General features: G+C 43.7%; 1 protein-coding gene across 3 annotated transcripts; it reads left to right on the top strand.

Moving 5' to 3' along the window:
- Window position 1: 1 nt before the first annotated feature.
- On the top strand, window positions 2-17068 carry LOC124349372 (telomerase-binding protein EST1A-like). Of its 3 annotated transcripts, none has more exons than XM_046799914.1 (22): window positions 2-92; window positions 317-1253; window positions 1316-3167; window positions 3279-3401; window positions 3503-3692; window positions 3755-3972; window positions 4041-4119; window positions 4186-4296; window positions 4380-4646; window positions 5363-5424; window positions 5553-5698; window positions 7635-7852; window positions 8133-8206; window positions 8444-8541; window positions 8639-8742; window positions 9081-9107; window positions 10965-11159; window positions 13821-14060; window positions 14132-14276; window positions 15355-15521; window positions 15725-15818; window positions 16017-17068. In XM_046799914.1, the coding sequence occupies exons 2-22, from the start codon at window positions 359-361 to the stop codon at window positions 16175-16177; spliced, it is 5466 nt and encodes a 1821-aa protein (XP_046655870.1). In that variant the 5' UTR covers window positions 2-92; window positions 317-358; the 3' UTR covers window positions 16178-17068. The 3 variants fall into 3 exon arrangements, with proteins under 3 accessions (XP_046655870.1, XP_046655869.1, XP_046655871.1); XM_046799913.1 differs by having other exon boundaries at window positions 3-92; window positions 13818-14060; XM_046799915.1 differs by lacking the exon at window positions 9081-9107 and having other exon boundaries at window positions 3-92; window positions 13818-14060.
- The last annotated feature ends 120 nt before the right edge of the window (window positions 17069-17188 follow it).

Genomic DNA, 17188 nt, shown 5'->3' with positions numbered 1-17188 from the left:
GACAGCAGACAAAAGGCAAATGCCACATATTTGTGGTGAACCAATTCAACTTCACGTTGCCTAGACAAGTCCCTTTGTGTTTGAGACGATTGGTACGTGATTGACTCTCTTTCCAATCTTAAATTTTTATACTTATTGTAATGCTTTATCGTGTGTCAATTGTCCGTTAAAACGATTTTCCATCGAGGATTACAAATTACTAAAGCTTTTCTTTTGACAATCTTAATTTGTGGCTCTAGGCCTTATGGAAATGGCGCTGCTCCAAACTTGTGTGTAGCTTTCTAATGCGTCTCTTTTTGTTTTTGAAACGAAATAGGTTTTACAAGGCACGATTGTTTTAATGTCTTGACTTTCATCAATGAATGCTGATATTGACCATTCGCGTTCGTCGCGAAGACCAAGGCCTGAAGTTGCTGTTTACCGTCCTGGATCAGGACCTCTGAAAAAGTCAAGCAGCAATGTTGAAAACATACAGCCAGGCAGCAGCCTGCAAGGCACTGGAAGAGCAGACATTGACACTGGTCTTGAGTCACATTTTAGGAATGTCAATTTAAATGATGAGAGCAACAAATCTAAAGATCGGGGTGGTGAGGTTCACACTCAAGAATCCAAAACGAGAAGGACCAACAACCAGAGACAAGATAGAAATGCTGATAAGCAGCGAACAGAAAATCACCACCAACAGCACACCAACAAAAAGAAAGACGAATTCAAGGAACCCCCTGTCCGGAGTAATCAAGGGAAGAGGCAGCTGTACTACCAAGACAATGTGGATACAGGATCAAATCAAGATCTTCGACAGCTTCTTCTAGAGAAACGGCAGCAGAGAAGCAATGAATCCCCAGCAACTGGTCACCACGAGAGCAGTCCAACTCCTAATCAGCCCTCAAATGGCAAACAGAAGAATGACAACCGTCAAGAAAGACAGCCAGTCAAGCCAAAAGAAGAAGCGAGGGCAAGCCAGCCTAGCGACCCTTTCCCACCGAATAACGTTTCAAAATCTGCATCCATTGATTCGTCCCTGCTCTCAAGGCAGAGTGATAAAAGAAGTTCAGGCAGACGCCGAAACGATCGCAAACCTCGAGTGGAGAATTCGTTTTCCGAAGGACACCTTGCTTCTTTAACTAACAACAATTCTTCAGCAGCAGCTACGAAACCGCCCTCATCCAAAACGTTTGAAGAGAAGACGGCTACGAGTGGTAGTTGGAACGATTCAGAGAGAAGCAAGAACAATAGTAAAGACAAACGAGACGGTAAGTTGAAATAGACGATTTAAACGGTTATTATTTTCTAACGAAAATTGTTTGTATTGAAGGAAGTGGACGCAGTGGCAGCGGTAGGAAGAAACGAAACAATCGCGGTCCTGGAGGCAGTCGACGGGGATCTTTTTCTAGTGAAGCTGGAACCCCGGTTCCCGATCGTGATGTCAGAGGCACAAGTAGCACTTCCAGACCAGACGATTACAACTATTACCAGTCGACTACGCCAACTCGGTTCGTTCTTCTGGTGGACGAGGATAAACTAACGAAGAGAGTTGGAGGAAGTGGTGGATACTACCAGGCCACTGGTTCCAGTCGCAGCCGCCACACTTCCAGCCCTCAGAGCAGCAACAGCAGGAACGGGATGATTGCAGAGGAGAATCCCGTTGCCAACGCAGTCTCTCCAACGAGCACTTCACGTCGCCCGCCATCGATCACCTCGCCGTCGCCATCACCGTCACCTGGTTATCGTCAGAGTTCAGAACCGCCCGGCAACCCTAAATTCCAAGGCCAAGCGCAGAAGAATTCCGGGCGAGACCAGAGAAGGGAAGGACTCTTTGATGAGAGATCTCAGGACTCTTACCGGTCCGACGGGAGACCCCCATCCGGCCGTGGTGGATACTCTAAGAACGAACGCCCTTCGCTGCCCAACAAATACGATTCGCTTCCACCTCGTTTCAAGAAGAAATACGAAGAGGATCGCATGCATCAATCGCAACCTGATCGGGTTCCTCAAACGGCCGTCCATCCGAGTCCAGTCGAAACCGAATGGGATGGCGGTTCTTGTACTTTTGTCAACATTTCCGGAGCCCCGGCAGTTCGGCCATCGTTGCCTCATCCTTTCCCGCAATCCTCGTCTCATGTCTCCAGCATCCGGCCGCAACATCCACCGCAACAACATCATCGACCAGGGTCTGGTGGAGGTGGCAAACCGATCCGAGGCCAAGGGCGACACCAGCAAGCAACAGGATTCGCTGCCAAAGCAATGCCACTGTCTGATCAGGCGGAAGATTCCGATCCTGTTCATGTTCCTGTACGACCTCGCAGTCAAGATTCCATGTCGTTCTCCGATCGGGAACGCAAAACGTCGGTGACGGACTCTAGGAGCTCGACGCCGTTGTCCAACGTCGACAGCAGTTCCGGCTTGCAGTCCCACCTGCGAGGCACTCTGCGACGACTGGAGGAAGTGACGGCCACTCAGACGTCGCTGGATTGGAGTGAAGAAATGGAAGAAGAAGACAAGAGAAGCCTAGCAGGATTCCGACAAGCTCCACCGGCCAAACTTCCGGATAAAACTCCGGAGATCGTCTTCGCCTGTACGGATATTCGTTACAAGAATAAACCCATTCAAGGATACATCGTCCTCCCAATAGCAGCTTCTTCCACCAACGGAGTGGATGTTGACCGACAGACTGGACCTACGCCTCCACCGATGACTGGGCGACCTCTCCTGGGCCAGGGTCGTAGGCAGGAAACGGGTAAGAGCGGACCACCGCGAATGTCCGTTCCAGGGTTGATCCAGCTGCCAATTGGACCTCCTCCGTCGATGGAACAATCGCGCCTTTCCTCTTCTCCCAGGCGAAGTGATTTCCAAGCTCCTTCGGCCTCCTCGTACGACAGATCGTCCATTCCTCGTCAGCAGGATCATAATCGTGGAGCCGGTGACGTGGCCAATCGTTCCTATCCTCGCAAAACTGGCCCAGTACAGCAGCGCACCCTGTTCGATCCTGCCAATCCACACAAGCCGATTGTGGTGGCCACCAGAGCCGATGACGGACCCAATAGCCAACAATCGACTGCCGCATCGTCGCTAGGTTGCCCGGAAATGACTTTCCTGACTCTTCCGGCTGATCAAAGCAACGTCAATTCTTCTGCAAGGCCAGCGTGGTACGACCCACAGTCTGAAAAGTAATTTCAAGGAATAAATTATTTCGTTTCTTATTCTTCCGAGTATTTTCTATTTGCTCATTTCATTGACGTCACTTGGTAATTTCGTTGTTGTTGTTGTCTCTCCTCCAGTTTCCGGAGCAGCAAAAGTCATCCGCACCTCCTTATGGACATGGCCCGTTGCGACATGGAGTTGTCGTGGTTGCTTCACGGTCAAGGTCTCCACCAGCGGTTCGGCCGCATCCAGATGAACAGGTTTGTATGACGACATTTCACAATTGTTGGCCTCATTAAATTCGGTCCAGGTATTTTTAACATTTTCTTTTGTTTTTTTTATTTGATTGGTTCCCCAACAGGAAATTCTTCCAGAACAGCTTGCGGATCATGTTGGCCAACGATTTGCGCTTCTGCGCTATGGAGAACGTTGAGCAGCACATGTGGAAGGTGGCATTCCACAATGTCATTGAAGCATTGCGCAAGGCCACGGCCGAAGAACCCGAAGCCAAAGAGGAATACAGGTCACTCCTGTTCAACGTCATTGACGAGGTATAATTGTTTGGATCATTATCATCATTTCGCTTGTTTAAACACGCATTTCATTTGTCCAGGGAACCGCCTATTTCGAGATGCTGTTGGAGACGCTGCAAGAGTCGCACAAATTCAACTTGGAAACGTACCTCGAGCCGCAGCCTTACCCTTTGCTCTCGGGACTGGGCTACGTTGGCCTGGCCATCATCTCGTGTCAAAAGATCCTCATCTTCCTCGGCGATTTAGCCCGTTATCGTGAAATGACGTCCGAAACTTCCAACTACGGCAAAGCCAAAAGGTTTTCTTTTGAAATATCTTTTGTACATAACTTCTAACGCCAATTGCGTGTTTTTCTCATTCTGACAGTTGGTATACTAAAGCTAATTTGACTAACCCGAAAAACGGCCGACCGTACAACCAACTGGCCATTTTGGCACTCTACGCGGTATGTACATTGTATAGACTGGCAGCTTTAAAAACAACATTTCTTTCAATTATCGATTCGTAACAGAGACGCAAGCTGGATGCTGTTTACCTTTACATGCGCAGTTTAATGGCCTCCAATCCTTTCCAATCGGCCAGGGAGAGCCTCGTCTCCCTATTCGACGAGAATCGTAAAAAGGTATTTTGCAATCGCCTTTCGTGACCCGCGTCCATCAAACGTTTGAATATTTTTTTTTTTTTTTTTTTTTTGAAATTTCCCAGTACGAACAACAGGAGCGTAAACGGCGTGAAGCCAAGGAGGCCAGCAGCCACCGCCGCAAAGAGTCTGCAGCTTCTTCTTCTTTATCGTCGGGCGTTGTTTCCGACGCTGCCAAAATCGACCGTCTGGAATTGAGACGAGAAATTTGGATCCATCCGCTGGATGGGCGCCGTACCCGCCGGACCACCAGCACCGGCACCAACGGTGCCTCCGACTCTAATGGCCTCAACAGCGACGACGAAGAGCTGGCCCAGCTGCCCAGCATCGAGGTGTGTATCCTAAACACACATTTTTGTGTTTAGGATTATGGTTATTACTATCATCGATGTATTCAAGTGGTATTAGGTATTATGAGCGAAAGAAGCACCAGAGAGCTGTTAAGATGCTTTTCAGATGACCGCAGAACCCCGGGGTGTAGTAACAACGGGCTTTTACATCGACGGGGGGTAGTAAAAAAAAGTTAGAAAGATGAAAGACGACAAAAAACAACCGAGTTCTTTCTTTCTTCTTCTGGTTGTTGATGATGGGCTCTTCGTGACTTCACGAAGCCACCACGGGTGGCGTGGCGACACTGGAAACAAAAACAAAAAAGTTGCGTATTCTCGCAGAAAAGGAAAAGAAGATTTAAAAAAGATGAAACAACCAACCTGTTTGTACGTGGCGTGTGCAGTTCGTGACTGCCTAATAAAAATGTTGAACCTGCACGGCCGGGAAAAAAAAACAAAACCGAAAGGAACGGAGGAAATGGACATGTCATTTCGTACTTCTCACTGGGGGTAGAAAAAGGTTAGACGAACAAAAGAAAATCTCAAAAAGATCAGAAATCCGTTAGAAGAAGAAAAAATTTCGTTTTTTTTTTTTTTTTGAGCTTCGATCCCACGATCTCGCCCCCCGGCGTCTTTCCAATGACGACGTCCAGTGACATCTCATTTTGTGTTTTTGTCTTTTGTTGTTCTGATTTGTTTTGTTTTATTTCTCTTCGCAGGTCAACAAGAGATTCGTCACCAGTTACCTGAACGTCCAGGGCAAATTGTACACAAAGATCGGGTAAGACAATTCAAACGTGCATTAACGGTTGAACGTAATTGGCCTTATTATTCTTTCTTTTTCTTTGGTTCGATGCCATCCATCAAATGCTAATCGTTTTCTGATGATTGCCAACTGTTTGGCAACAGGATGGAAACGTTTCAAGAGTGCGGAGTCCAAATGCTGCGCGAATTCCGGGCCCTCCTCCAGCAGACGCCGTTGCCCGTCAACCAAACCCGTTTGCTGCAATTATTGGCGCTCAACATGTTCGCCGTATCCAACACTCAACTCAAAGGTAAAAACAAAAACAAAAAACAAAAAAAAAAACAGAAATTGATCCCAGAAGAAAAACTTCCTCCTCCCAACCCCACCCTAGAAATTTATCTAAATTACCTAGCGAGTGTTCACGAGTCCTTGACCGATTGTTCAGAGCCCTTGGGAAACCGTTAGCTCTGGAAAGAAAGAAACAAGAAGAGAGGAAAGAAAAACCAAATAAATATGGTCACGCCAAAAAACACGGACTCGGTGGATGGACGGTGGATTGGTGGGACTCTCTTGGTCAGGAATGTTCGCCACCAGGAGATGGGCCAATGGAGGGCAGGGTCTACTAGACACATCAGGAGCCAAGGCTTTATTACATGATTACATAGAGACACACACACACGTACGGCATAGTTTGTTTTTGAAAAGGAAAAAGAAAACATTTCTCATTCGCTTGGGCTGACGTTGTAATAATCGGACACGGGACGGCCGAGTTTGGTTGAGGGTGCAACGAAGTCGAGCAAAATGGGGCGGAGTGGCTCGGACGAAGGTCGTTGCACCAAGAAAAATTCCAGGGAGAGAAAGAAAAGATAGTATATTTAAGTGGACACACAAAGAAGAAGAAGAAGAATTTCAAAAGGGAGCAAAAAAAAATAAGGATGAGGCAAGGTCGTTTGTGGCCGGCGCATTTACTGGCGACGGCGGCGGCAATGGCGTCGTCGGTCGTCGATAACTCGTTGTGGGGTTTGCCAGCTTGATTACTTGTTACTAACTAACGGGTTCGCAAGAGCAGCCAGCCCGTTGCGCTTCTTCTTCCCAGGACTGCCGGAGAAAGAAAAAAAGAAGAAAAATGGGGAAATATTTTGTTGTTTCGCTCTCTAATGCATCGTAATCACGGCACGTAACGAGCATGCATTCCACACAGGACTTAATAATCCCCGCCAAAATGCGGGCCGGCCCCCGGAATTGTCCCGAGAGTCGCCGAGTTTGACGTTCTTGTTTTTTCTTTCTTTCGGTCATTACCGATTATTATTTGAGTTGATGATTGCGTCATGCCCAACACTGTATCTTCTTTTGATAGCCAAGGATTCCGACATCACGGAACGACATTGTGTACTGGCAAATAGATAAGAGAGGCTAATCTACGGGCGGGATTGCGGTGTCGTGGTTTTCGGGAGGTAGGCGCTTATCATCAGGATATCTTTCTGTGTGTGTGTGTTTCACCTCGTGATTTTTATCTTTTTTCATGGACGACGCCACTCAATTTTTTTTTTTTTTTACTTTTTTTTAACCGACGCCGACCCTTTTGACTTTCTTCTTCTTCAGCTTCGCCCTTTGGCAGTTGGAGACCTTCTCCGGTCTGGGGTTATTCCGCAACATGCGCACAAAAGGCTATAATCAAAGCTGTTGTAGGTTCCTGGGTTCCCCTTTTTATTTTATTTTCTATGAAGGAGCTGATGCAATTAGTCGCATCATTTTGGAATTCTTTCTTTCTCACCCAGGAATGCCAGTTAGAATATATATGGCCCGTTCGTGTATTAATAATAACGAAATGTACCGTTCCAGGAGTGCCAGGCGGAGCTATTTATATTTATTGCCATTCTATTTCTTGACCATTTCATTTCCTTTTTTATTTGGGAGGGGGGGAATTGAAATCAAAATGGCCATTCCGTCCTTGACCTTCTGGGAATGCGTTTGGTAATGTATCTGAACCCCTTTTGCGGTCTGGATGATGCTGACTCCCAGGGAGTCATTTTCCATGGCTGTTGAAACAATTGTCGAAAGAAACAAACAGAAATTCGCCATTGTTGTCCTTTTTTTATTTCAAAACTTTGGGATGGAAAAACAAAAGAAAGAAGGTCATTGAACATGTACAATCGTTTTATTTTTTTTATTTTTTAGTGTCAACCGAATTTGCTTGTGCACTTGCAGATGGAATGGTGATTTTTTTATTTGATTTGATTTTTCAGATGCCCGGATGGCTGGCGGGTGTCGTTCGGCCTGGCAGGAATGCGCCCTGGTCGTTTCCCTGGAAATGTTCAACATCCTGCTGGAACGTTGCAACGCCATGCTCAAGGAGCAGCTGGAAACGGGGAGCCACAGTAACAACAACCCCGGAGGAACGACAAGCCTGGCCAGTAGTCGACTGGTGGGCGAGGACCTACAAATCATCTTACCGGCCATTAAGGTATTTCAATAAACATGTTTGGATTTTTGCTTGGGGTTTTTTCGGTTGGGGGGGAAGAAATGCTAAACATTTTGCAGATCGTGAGATTATAGAGTCGGCCCTGCCCGCCCATAAAGGATGTGCAATGTTGGCCATCTCCCGACTGGGCTCTTTTGATTATTTATTGGACTGGGTCCGGTCCCACTCGATCTTTTGTTATTATTTATTTATACGTCCGATTTTTATGGTTTATTCGTTTTTATTTTCGTTGTTTTTTTGGTTTTTTATTTCTTGTGTCCAGGTGTGGTGCGATTGGCTTCTGTGCCACAGTTCCGTCTGGAATCCACCGCCCACCTCCCGTGACTACCACGTCGGGTATGATCATCTTACCAAACCGCCTCCTCTTTCACAAATATTTTACTTTTGCACGCCACATTCATACACACACACACACCGCCCGTGTCGTGATGAATCGCCCGTCCACCTGCCATTTTTCTTTTGACACATTTTTTCATAAACTTGGAAATTTCTTTTTATTTCAAAAAAATTATTTTTTCGCGCAATTTTTTTAAATTTATTTGTGTTGCATTCTTTAAATATTTTCTCCTTTAGACCGCCTGGAACACCCTGGACACGTTTGGCCACGTTGATTAACCTTTTGAGTCGCTTCGACACGCGTCAAGTCGAAATAAGCAAGAACCAACTGGAAGGTACGGATATCATTTTTCACCGTTTTTCCATTTGAAATTCGCTCTTCATCTGTTTCATTTCGCGGGTGGGAAAACAAACAAAAACCAATTCAAACAGGTTACGAAGCTGTCAAACTGCCCGAAGATGTCACTCTTTGCGGTTTCACGCCGCTGATGCTCAACATCCAAGAGCCGCGCTACACGCCGAAATCATCCGACATGGTAAGAATTCCATCATCATCTTCTTATCTCTTTTAAGAAAAAATAACCAAAAGAAAAAAAATTTATATTTACTCGCACGACACGACAATCACGACGACCCCCCTCACTTGTTGTTGTTGTACACAAGTTCAAATTTTTGTACATTTTTTATTTTATTTTAAATTCTCCGGCTATGCGAATGCGCAATTTTTTATTCGAGTTGAAAAATGTTTTTTTTTTTCCCCCAAACGTCGTGAAAACAAAAAAATAAGGGAAGAAATGATGTAGTCGTTTTGATTGATGCGCTCTTGTCTCCATCTGTCTATCTTTTTTGTTTGTCTGTTGATGAAATGCGGCAGGATGGAAGGGATCGTCGCCAGCAAATGGTGAGAGAGTTTTTTTTTTTTTTTTTTTTTTTTTTGCAAACTCTGTGCAACTTAACGAAATTAATTGAGAAAACAAAGCGCATCCCGTTTTGATTTTTTGATTTGTTTTTTTATTTTGCGCGCCAACATTCAAATTTCAGTTTTTTTTTCTTGTTTAGTTTCTTGTTGTTGTTTGGTCCAAGATGATTAATTTTTTTCTTTCTCGGGCTCACATGAACGAACGAACGTCCTTTGTAAGGTACGAAGTGGGGGGGAGGAGGGGGGAGGTGGTGGTGGTGATGGCGGGCGAATTGAAACTTAAGCGGCCGCTGGCCCGAACGACGACGACCTTGACAAGGTTCATCCCCACGCCGGTTCTTCCTTCCTTCCTTTTCATTTTTCTTACTTCTTTTGACTCGATTGTTTACTGTTTCAGTCGCCCCCATCAACAACAACAGAAGCCACCACAAGTTGTTTAAAAAAAAAATAAGAACTCACAGGGGCCCAGGGACATTTTGGCTCCAGGGCGACTGGACCAACTGTTTTTCTTTTAGGGGGTGTCTCTCTATGCGTATATATATACTACACCCGTGCACTTTTCTTTGATGATTTATGTTGATGTAGCTCATGAAATATCATCATCATCATCATTTCTTTCTTGGACCCCGTTCAACCCTCCCCTGGGACCCCGTCCTCCCACATTTTTGTCCGGAAAAACTCACGAACTCACCGAAAACCCCTCGACCAGGCTCTCGCACACACACACACAAGATTGTGTACGTGGGGGGGGTTTAGTAGGGGTGGGGTGGATCTGTCATGATCCTTTTTCTCACGTGTCTTGTTGTTGTTGTTGTTGTTGTTATGGGAGGGGGAGAGTATCACGCACTTGAAGGAATTATTATTTATTTTTGTTCCAGGAATTTTATTTGGGATATTAAAAAAAAAACTCTGAAAGAAGAAAAAGAGTAATGGGATTTTATTGTTTTCATATTGTTTTTGTCTAGCGGGGTGTCGGTCAGTCTCCTCTGCCGTGCGCGTTTGTCGCCCCGTCTTAAAAGGACAATTACACAACATCCTCCACTTTTAGATATTTCGTTGAAATCTTTTGGCCGGCGGGCAGTTTCGTTCGCCTTTTTTTCCTTTTCAGAAAAAAAGGGAAGAAAATCAAAGGAACATAAATTCGACATAAAAACCTCTTCCTAACCCCTCTTGTGTGTGTGTGTTGTAATCATAATAATAAACAAACGACGGCGACGACGATGGCGACAACGAAACACCACAAGGAGAAAGGAGAGAACTCGACTTTAAAAAAAAAAAAAAAATAAATGTAACAACAAAAGCAAAAGCAAAATAGAAGTTGAAAGGAAAAATGAATCTCTTTGGCTGGAGGGGATGGGAGAGGTGGAGAGGGGAATAGTTATTTAAAAAAAATCGTTGACGGGCGAACGCGGGCACACGATCTCTTCTCTGGGGTGAACAACCCTGTCATCTGGATGTTTGAATTTTATTTTATTTTCTTCAGTTGAAATTATCAGTTGAACAATTTTTTTTTTTGTGGTAGATTTATTTTAAAAGATTTTGTTTTAATTTTTTAAAATTTAGAATTTAATTTTTTTGAGATTGCATCACTTTTTATTTATTTGTTATTCGTCGAGTTATTTGAATTTTATTTATTTATTTTTGACTCGAATTATTCTTTTGTAATATTTAGTAATATTTTATTATTATTAATTACTATTATTTTTGTTAAAAATTTGAATTAAATGTTTAATTTTTTTGAGATTGCATCATTTGTATTTATTAGTTGAATTGTTTGAATTTTGTTCATTTATTTGTTTTTAATTTGAATTATTCTTTAAAAAAATTTAATTTTGGTAGGATATGGCGGCCGATTGCGTGCGGATTGAACGGATGCTCTACTTCGGACGCGACTTTCTCTGCGGCCTCGACCCGCCCGTCCTCAAGCTCAAGTTCTCCGGCCCGTCGCTGTCCGAATACGTTTCCGTCGTCGACTCTTCTTCGTCCGCTTCCTCATGTTCCTCCTCCGCCAAAAACGGACCACCTCATCTACTCGTAAGTTTTCAACCCTCCAAATTATTTCTATCATTTCTTTCTTCATTCTCCACTCAAATTTATTCGCACCGTTTGACTCGTCCGGGTTTTTCTGGCCGGCCTTCGCCCACTTTATTTTTCCCACCCCATCCGCACCGTGAAGTAGAGGTTGACTAAATAATAATTTCCACGAAATATGCCAAAAAGCAACTCAAACGTTGAGAAGGGAAAAAAAAAGAATAAGAAAATGATGGAGCAGAGTTGAAATCGTCCATATTTTTTTTCTTCTTCTTCCCCCTTCCATTTTGTGATGGAATGGAACGCCGGCTGATTTACGGGACACGGCGGTCGTGTGTTGTCTTGTCTGTTTCGTTTTTTCTTCCTTCCATCTTTTTGCGGTTGAACGGCAGAGTCGGCAATAACTCTCGCAAATCCTCGTTTCCCTCTCCTCCTCTTATTCCCCCCCCTCCCTTTCGATGAGGACTGTCGCTCACGGGAAACCTTGCACGAAAAAAAAAAAAAAAAAAAAGGAAAAGAAGAGAAATATATATATAACAACCAAACCCCTAACCGACAATTTGAGCAAAAGTATATAGAGACGCGGCAGCCAAGAAGAAAAAACCACTGGAATGTGCGCCTTCTTCCTTTTTTGTATTTAAAGAAATTTTTATTTATTCCATCGAAAAAGGAAAAGAAAAAATGAAATAAATTTGCGGTTTTTCCAATTTTCCGTGTTGAAAAATAGTTTTCCGGCCGCGAGTGAAAGAATCAAATAATTTTTTTAAAAAAGCTGAAAATTTGAAATTTCGGTGTTATCTGATTTTTGTGTTTTTCATTCGCTTTCATTTTCTAGATTTTTTTTTTCTAAAGGGTGGGAATTTTTAATTGGGAAATGTGAGCGGGAAAAAATTTCAATTTCCTTGTAATGATCTGAAAATTTCGTCATTCTTTTTATTTTTAGAAGATGTGAAGAAAGACATTTTTATATATTTTTGGTCGTCGTTGCGAGTTGTGTTGGCCGAGTTCATTTGCCCCCGTCCGTTTTTTTTTTTTCCTTTTTGTTCTTCGGTTAAGTTTGGCCGCGTTCACGACATTTTGTCAAGGATGGCCGTTGGTTCTTTTCGGCTTCCTCGGCCGCTCCACCTTTTTTCAAGGACGTTCAAGGCTTTCTTCTTTTGTTTTCTTTCTTTATTGCGTTCATTCCACCTCCTTCAGCTCAATCCCGACAATGAGAAAAATGAGCGTCCACATGGCGTGCGGGTTCTCATTGCCTTTAACTCATCCCGTTGGATTCCACCACCAACCGAAAAAAAAAATTTGAATTCCAAAAATTACAAAAATCAATCGCCAAAATCAAGAACGGACATTCCGCCTAGGTTTTCCAACGCCCGTCCTATCACAAAATCCAACAGCAGCCAAAAATCTACAAAAAAAAATAAATTCCTTAATGTATTTTTTGGGTTGTTGTCGCTGTGCTGTTATACTAAATCAAAGCGCTGAATATTTTTATTTATTTCATTTTCACTGGAAACCCCCAAACAATTTCAACATTTGGTCAATTTTATTCTTCTTTTTATTCTTTCTTTTTGTCTGTACGTGTGTTTGCCTTTTGCCGGGACTGGCTGGCGCCCGAACAAAGAGACGCTACTCATCATATTATGCATGTCGAGAGAGAGAGAGAAAAGAGACGTCATGTCAAGTTGCTGGTCGAGACTCTAGACTCGAGAGAGAGAGAGAGACAATTTCATTGTTGGCCGTTTGTTCACCCCGGCTCCTGTCGTGTTTCTAATGTGAGAAAGGGACTCACGAAAACAAAAGAAAGAAAGAACAAAACTTTGCCGATATGTTTTAATGTTGTCTCCCGCATGTACGTATACTATACTACGACGTACGTAGTATAGTATACGCCAGTCGCCTTTTGAAAACATATTTTTTTTAATGGCGCAGCCCAGTCGAGTGAAAGAGAATATAAAGGAGATGATATTAGCGACGGACAAGGACGACGACGCCAACGCCACAACGGACGCCCTTATTATCAGTCATCAGCGGGTGCAGTGGAGCGCGTCGTAAAAACTGATCACTTTTCTTTTTTTTTGAATTTTCCCGCGGTTTTTTCTTTTCTTTTTCCTGATTTCTTTTGATTGTCTTTTCAGATTTTCATATTTTTTTCTTCTCAAACTCGTCCTTGTCGCATCTTCTTCTCTCAATGACCTTGTGGGGCTTTAATTCTTGTTAAACTACCCTTCACGCCGATTATTATATTACGGATGCGCCGGAAATTTTTATTTTCTTAAGAAAAAGTCGGAAATGAAATGAAATGAAAAAAGTTCCTCTACGGAGTGCGAACGACAATGGCGAACTAGAAAATTTTGGTTGTTGTTGTTAACGACTTCAACAACCTTGCCCACCTGTCGGATGTCTTGTTGTGCAATTGAGCAAGGCCGTCTTACGACACTGTTGGGCGCGCGTTCAATTTTGTGCACCCCCGCGCCAATTTCTAGCTTCAAGTTTCGGACGGTTTTGTTATTTGGTGAGAGCCGACGGATGAATGAATCGTCAGTCGGAATATAATTGGCCATTTTTTAACTGGAATGATGACGACGACGTTTTGTTCCCTTTTCTATTTGTCCAATTCAATCGACCGATTCTTTATTTTCGTTTTCTTTTGGTGCCGATTAGAAGAATGATGCGGCCGAGGACGAAGATGATTACGAGGAAGGTCTGGTCGGCGAACTGGAACTGGAGGAGGAAGTGATGGGCGACGAGGAGCGGGCAGAAGACGACGACGATGTTGTCGTGGAGCAGGGCGGCGGTGGCCATCACGAGCTCCAGCCGACCGATGATCTGCAACAATTGAGGCAGCGCAAGGACGAATTGACTCAGAAACACCTGGACCAGCAACATCGAAAGCAACAGCTCAAGGTATTGCATTTGATTCTTAAATTTTATATTTCTTTTTCTTGTCCATTAAATTTATTATCTGATTTTGGCAGGCGATCCTACGCGAGCGAGTCCAAGTGGAATTGGAGGTGAGACCAAAGTACCTGGTGGCCGACACCAACTGCTACATTGATCACCTCAACGCCTTGGTCCGTCTGGCTCGCGAAAAACATTACACGATCGTCGCCCCACTTGTCGGTAAGTTTCCCCAAAAAATATAGTTCCTCCAGCCTGGGAGGGCCAACCACTTTCGATCCGTCCAGGAAATGCCATTGCCGACCGATCTGATAACAAATGAAAATGGCACTCTCCTTTTCATGTCAAATCTCAACTTTGATCCTTCAAATCAAAGTCAAAAAATAAAAGGGGGAGTCGGGGTCGTCGTGGTCGTCGTGATCGTGAGTCGGAAAGTCAAGTCAAAAAGAGAAGGGACAGACATTCCCAGGGGGGGGGGGGGGGTTGAACACATTTTCAAGTTCAAGTTCAAGTGTTTTCCATCCCGTCTGTATATATAAGGTCGTCTGCACCGGTAGATTATTATTATTATTATTATTACCTGGAGAAGGGAGAGATGATTTTCATTTCGTTAGAATTTTCCAACAGGTGTAGCAGCACTACTCTCCCTCTCTCGACGAGGGGTCTCTCTTTACACCCCCCCTTTTTATCTTTCGACGGAAAGAAGCCAAACAAAACACACACACACACATAACAATGAGGGTCGTTATCTCATCTTCTGGGTAGAAGTTGGAGATGTTATTTTTCATGAACCCCAGCTCTCAACTTTTCGTCCGTGTACTTCACTTTCCGTTGTTGTTATTCCCCGACAATTTTCTCCTGGAAAGGGAAATGACCGAACGATCGGCGTTCTACCCCATCAGATTTACTTTTTTTTTTTATATTCCAACCCCTCGACTTATTATGAAAACATTTTTCTTTTTTCCAGCCCCACTGGGGTTGTTTGTTAGATAATTCACTCTCTCTCTCTCCCCTATTTTTTGAGATTTTGAATGATGAGAGAGGTAACGAAAAATATCTGATGAAAGAAAAAGATTCTCACGAAATTTTCTTTTTTCTTTTATGACGACATTCCCCCCCCCCTCTCCTTATTTTCTCTTCCGGATGTCGTTGATGCATCGAGTCGAGCTGGAACAAACTTTTGGAAAGATGAAAGAATAAAGGATGTCGATGAAATGGCCTCTGGGGATCGACATTGTTGATTTATTGGAATAATCATCGGTAAATGCTAATTCCTATTGTTGTTGTATTTATTTCACAGTGTTGAATGAACTGGACGGGCTGTGCCGGTCGAGGTTGGCCGTCGAATCGCGGGCGGCGTTGGATTTCCTGCGCGAGAGGAACCCGCAGATCCGCTACGTCACCTCCAAAGGTGCGCCGCTGCCCAACTTTGCCGCCTGCACCATGAGCGAAGAGAACGACGACCAGGTGAGTCCCTCACATTCAACACCTTGGGCCTTTTTTCCTTTCAGTCGGGCATGGATCGATGTGTGATGACCTCATCCGTCATTTTGGCGCTTCTCTTTTCGGCAACTTGGTTGTTGCCTCCCCAATCTGCTCCAGTCTTAAAATTTCAAAATAGAAATGTCGTGATCGTGATGGGTGTCCTGTTTTTCTTTTCTTTTCTGTAGGGTCTGACCAATGATGACCGCATCCTCCAGTGTTGTCTAGGTCTCTTCAAGGACAGACTGGCCTCATCCACCGCAGAGGAAGACACTTGCTCAGGTACACGAATAAAAATTTCTTTTTTCGGTGTGTCGAGACGATTTTTACGACTTTTTAGAGCTGTGCAGCAGCGTCCCGTTGCCTTTTTGATTGGGCGATTGAATTTCAGACAATTTCGCGCCATTTATTTCATGTCCGTTTCTTTTTTAACTTTTATCCCCTTTTTCGCATTCTTTGGCTGTTGCTGCACACACACAGACGGAGTGAGGCGATTGCGGCGCGAAGTCGTTCTACTCACGGACGACCGCAATTTACGAGTCAAAGCGCTTTCGCGCGACGTGCCCGTCCGTGACCTGCCGGCCTTTCTCGCCTGGTCTTCATCAGCTGCCGCTGCTTCTTCTTCTTCGTCGGTCAACTAGTGAGAAATACGACAGAAAAAGAAGTCGAGTGAGAGAAACTACAATACTACCTTTGATTACACCCACCTCCATTACAGTACTACCTTTTTTTCTTTTCTCCCGATTTCTTCTAATTATAATTCAACAAACTTTTTTTTTTTCATTTTCAAAATTATCGAATTCAAAAAATGGCAGATTTCGTGTTTGTGTATGTCTTGTAATTTGCTGATTGATTGATCGAATTTCAATTCTTTTTTGGTTTCGTTTTTTTTTTCTCCCGTGTAATACGTTGTACTTGTGTGTGTGTGTGTGTTGGAGCAAATGGTGGGGGGGAGAGAATTATTACCGGCGACCTTGTGGGGATCCTCTTGAATCGTTTTCTCTTTAACTCGTCATCCGCCACCCACACTTTGTTGGTTTATTATATTCCCTCCTTTCAGCAGAAAACAAAAAGTTCTTTAAAAGTGACAAATCTTTGATGGTGACTGATACAATTTATTGAAGGGGTGGACCACCCAACCACTCGCAGATCATCTAAAAAAACCTTCCCTCAGACCTCCTCCAGATTGACAAAAACATTTTAGTTGAAATTTTCATGTGCACGTTTCAATGTTGGATGGCCCACGCTGCCTCTACCAGTCTTCTTCAAACTTAACTCTATGAAACACATGTTGCTTTGAAACTCCCTTCCATTTTGTATTTCTTTTCCGAATTCCAACCATTACTTTTCCTCATTTCCTTATCTTCTAAAAGCCAGACGATGATTTCCTTTTTCTTTTTTAAATTTCATTTTCATGTTGTGTCTCCTTTTGGTCTCAAAAAAACAAACAAAAAATGTTGTGGACCCTCGATTTTTTTTTTCCTTTTACATCTGACACACGGTCTGCCCAAATACACACAAACCAGAAACCACACAGCTTGATGATTTCTTATGAAACTAATCATATTCGTATCTAAATCCGGCCGTCGATGAAATTAAAAACGACTGTATTTATTTGAACAAGAAAGAAAAAGAAAGCTGCCTTGATTACA

Source organism: Daphnia pulicaria, chromosome 7, assembly GCF_021234035.1.
Source record: "Daphnia pulicaria isolate SC F1-1A chromosome 7, SC_F0-13Bv2, whole genome shotgun sequence".
Taxonomy (NCBI): domain Eukaryota; kingdom Metazoa; phylum Arthropoda; class Branchiopoda; order Diplostraca; family Daphniidae; genus Daphnia; species Daphnia pulicaria.
The sequence above is the reverse complement of the archived record's forward strand: the minus strand, read 5'-3'. Positions and strand labels throughout refer to the sequence as shown.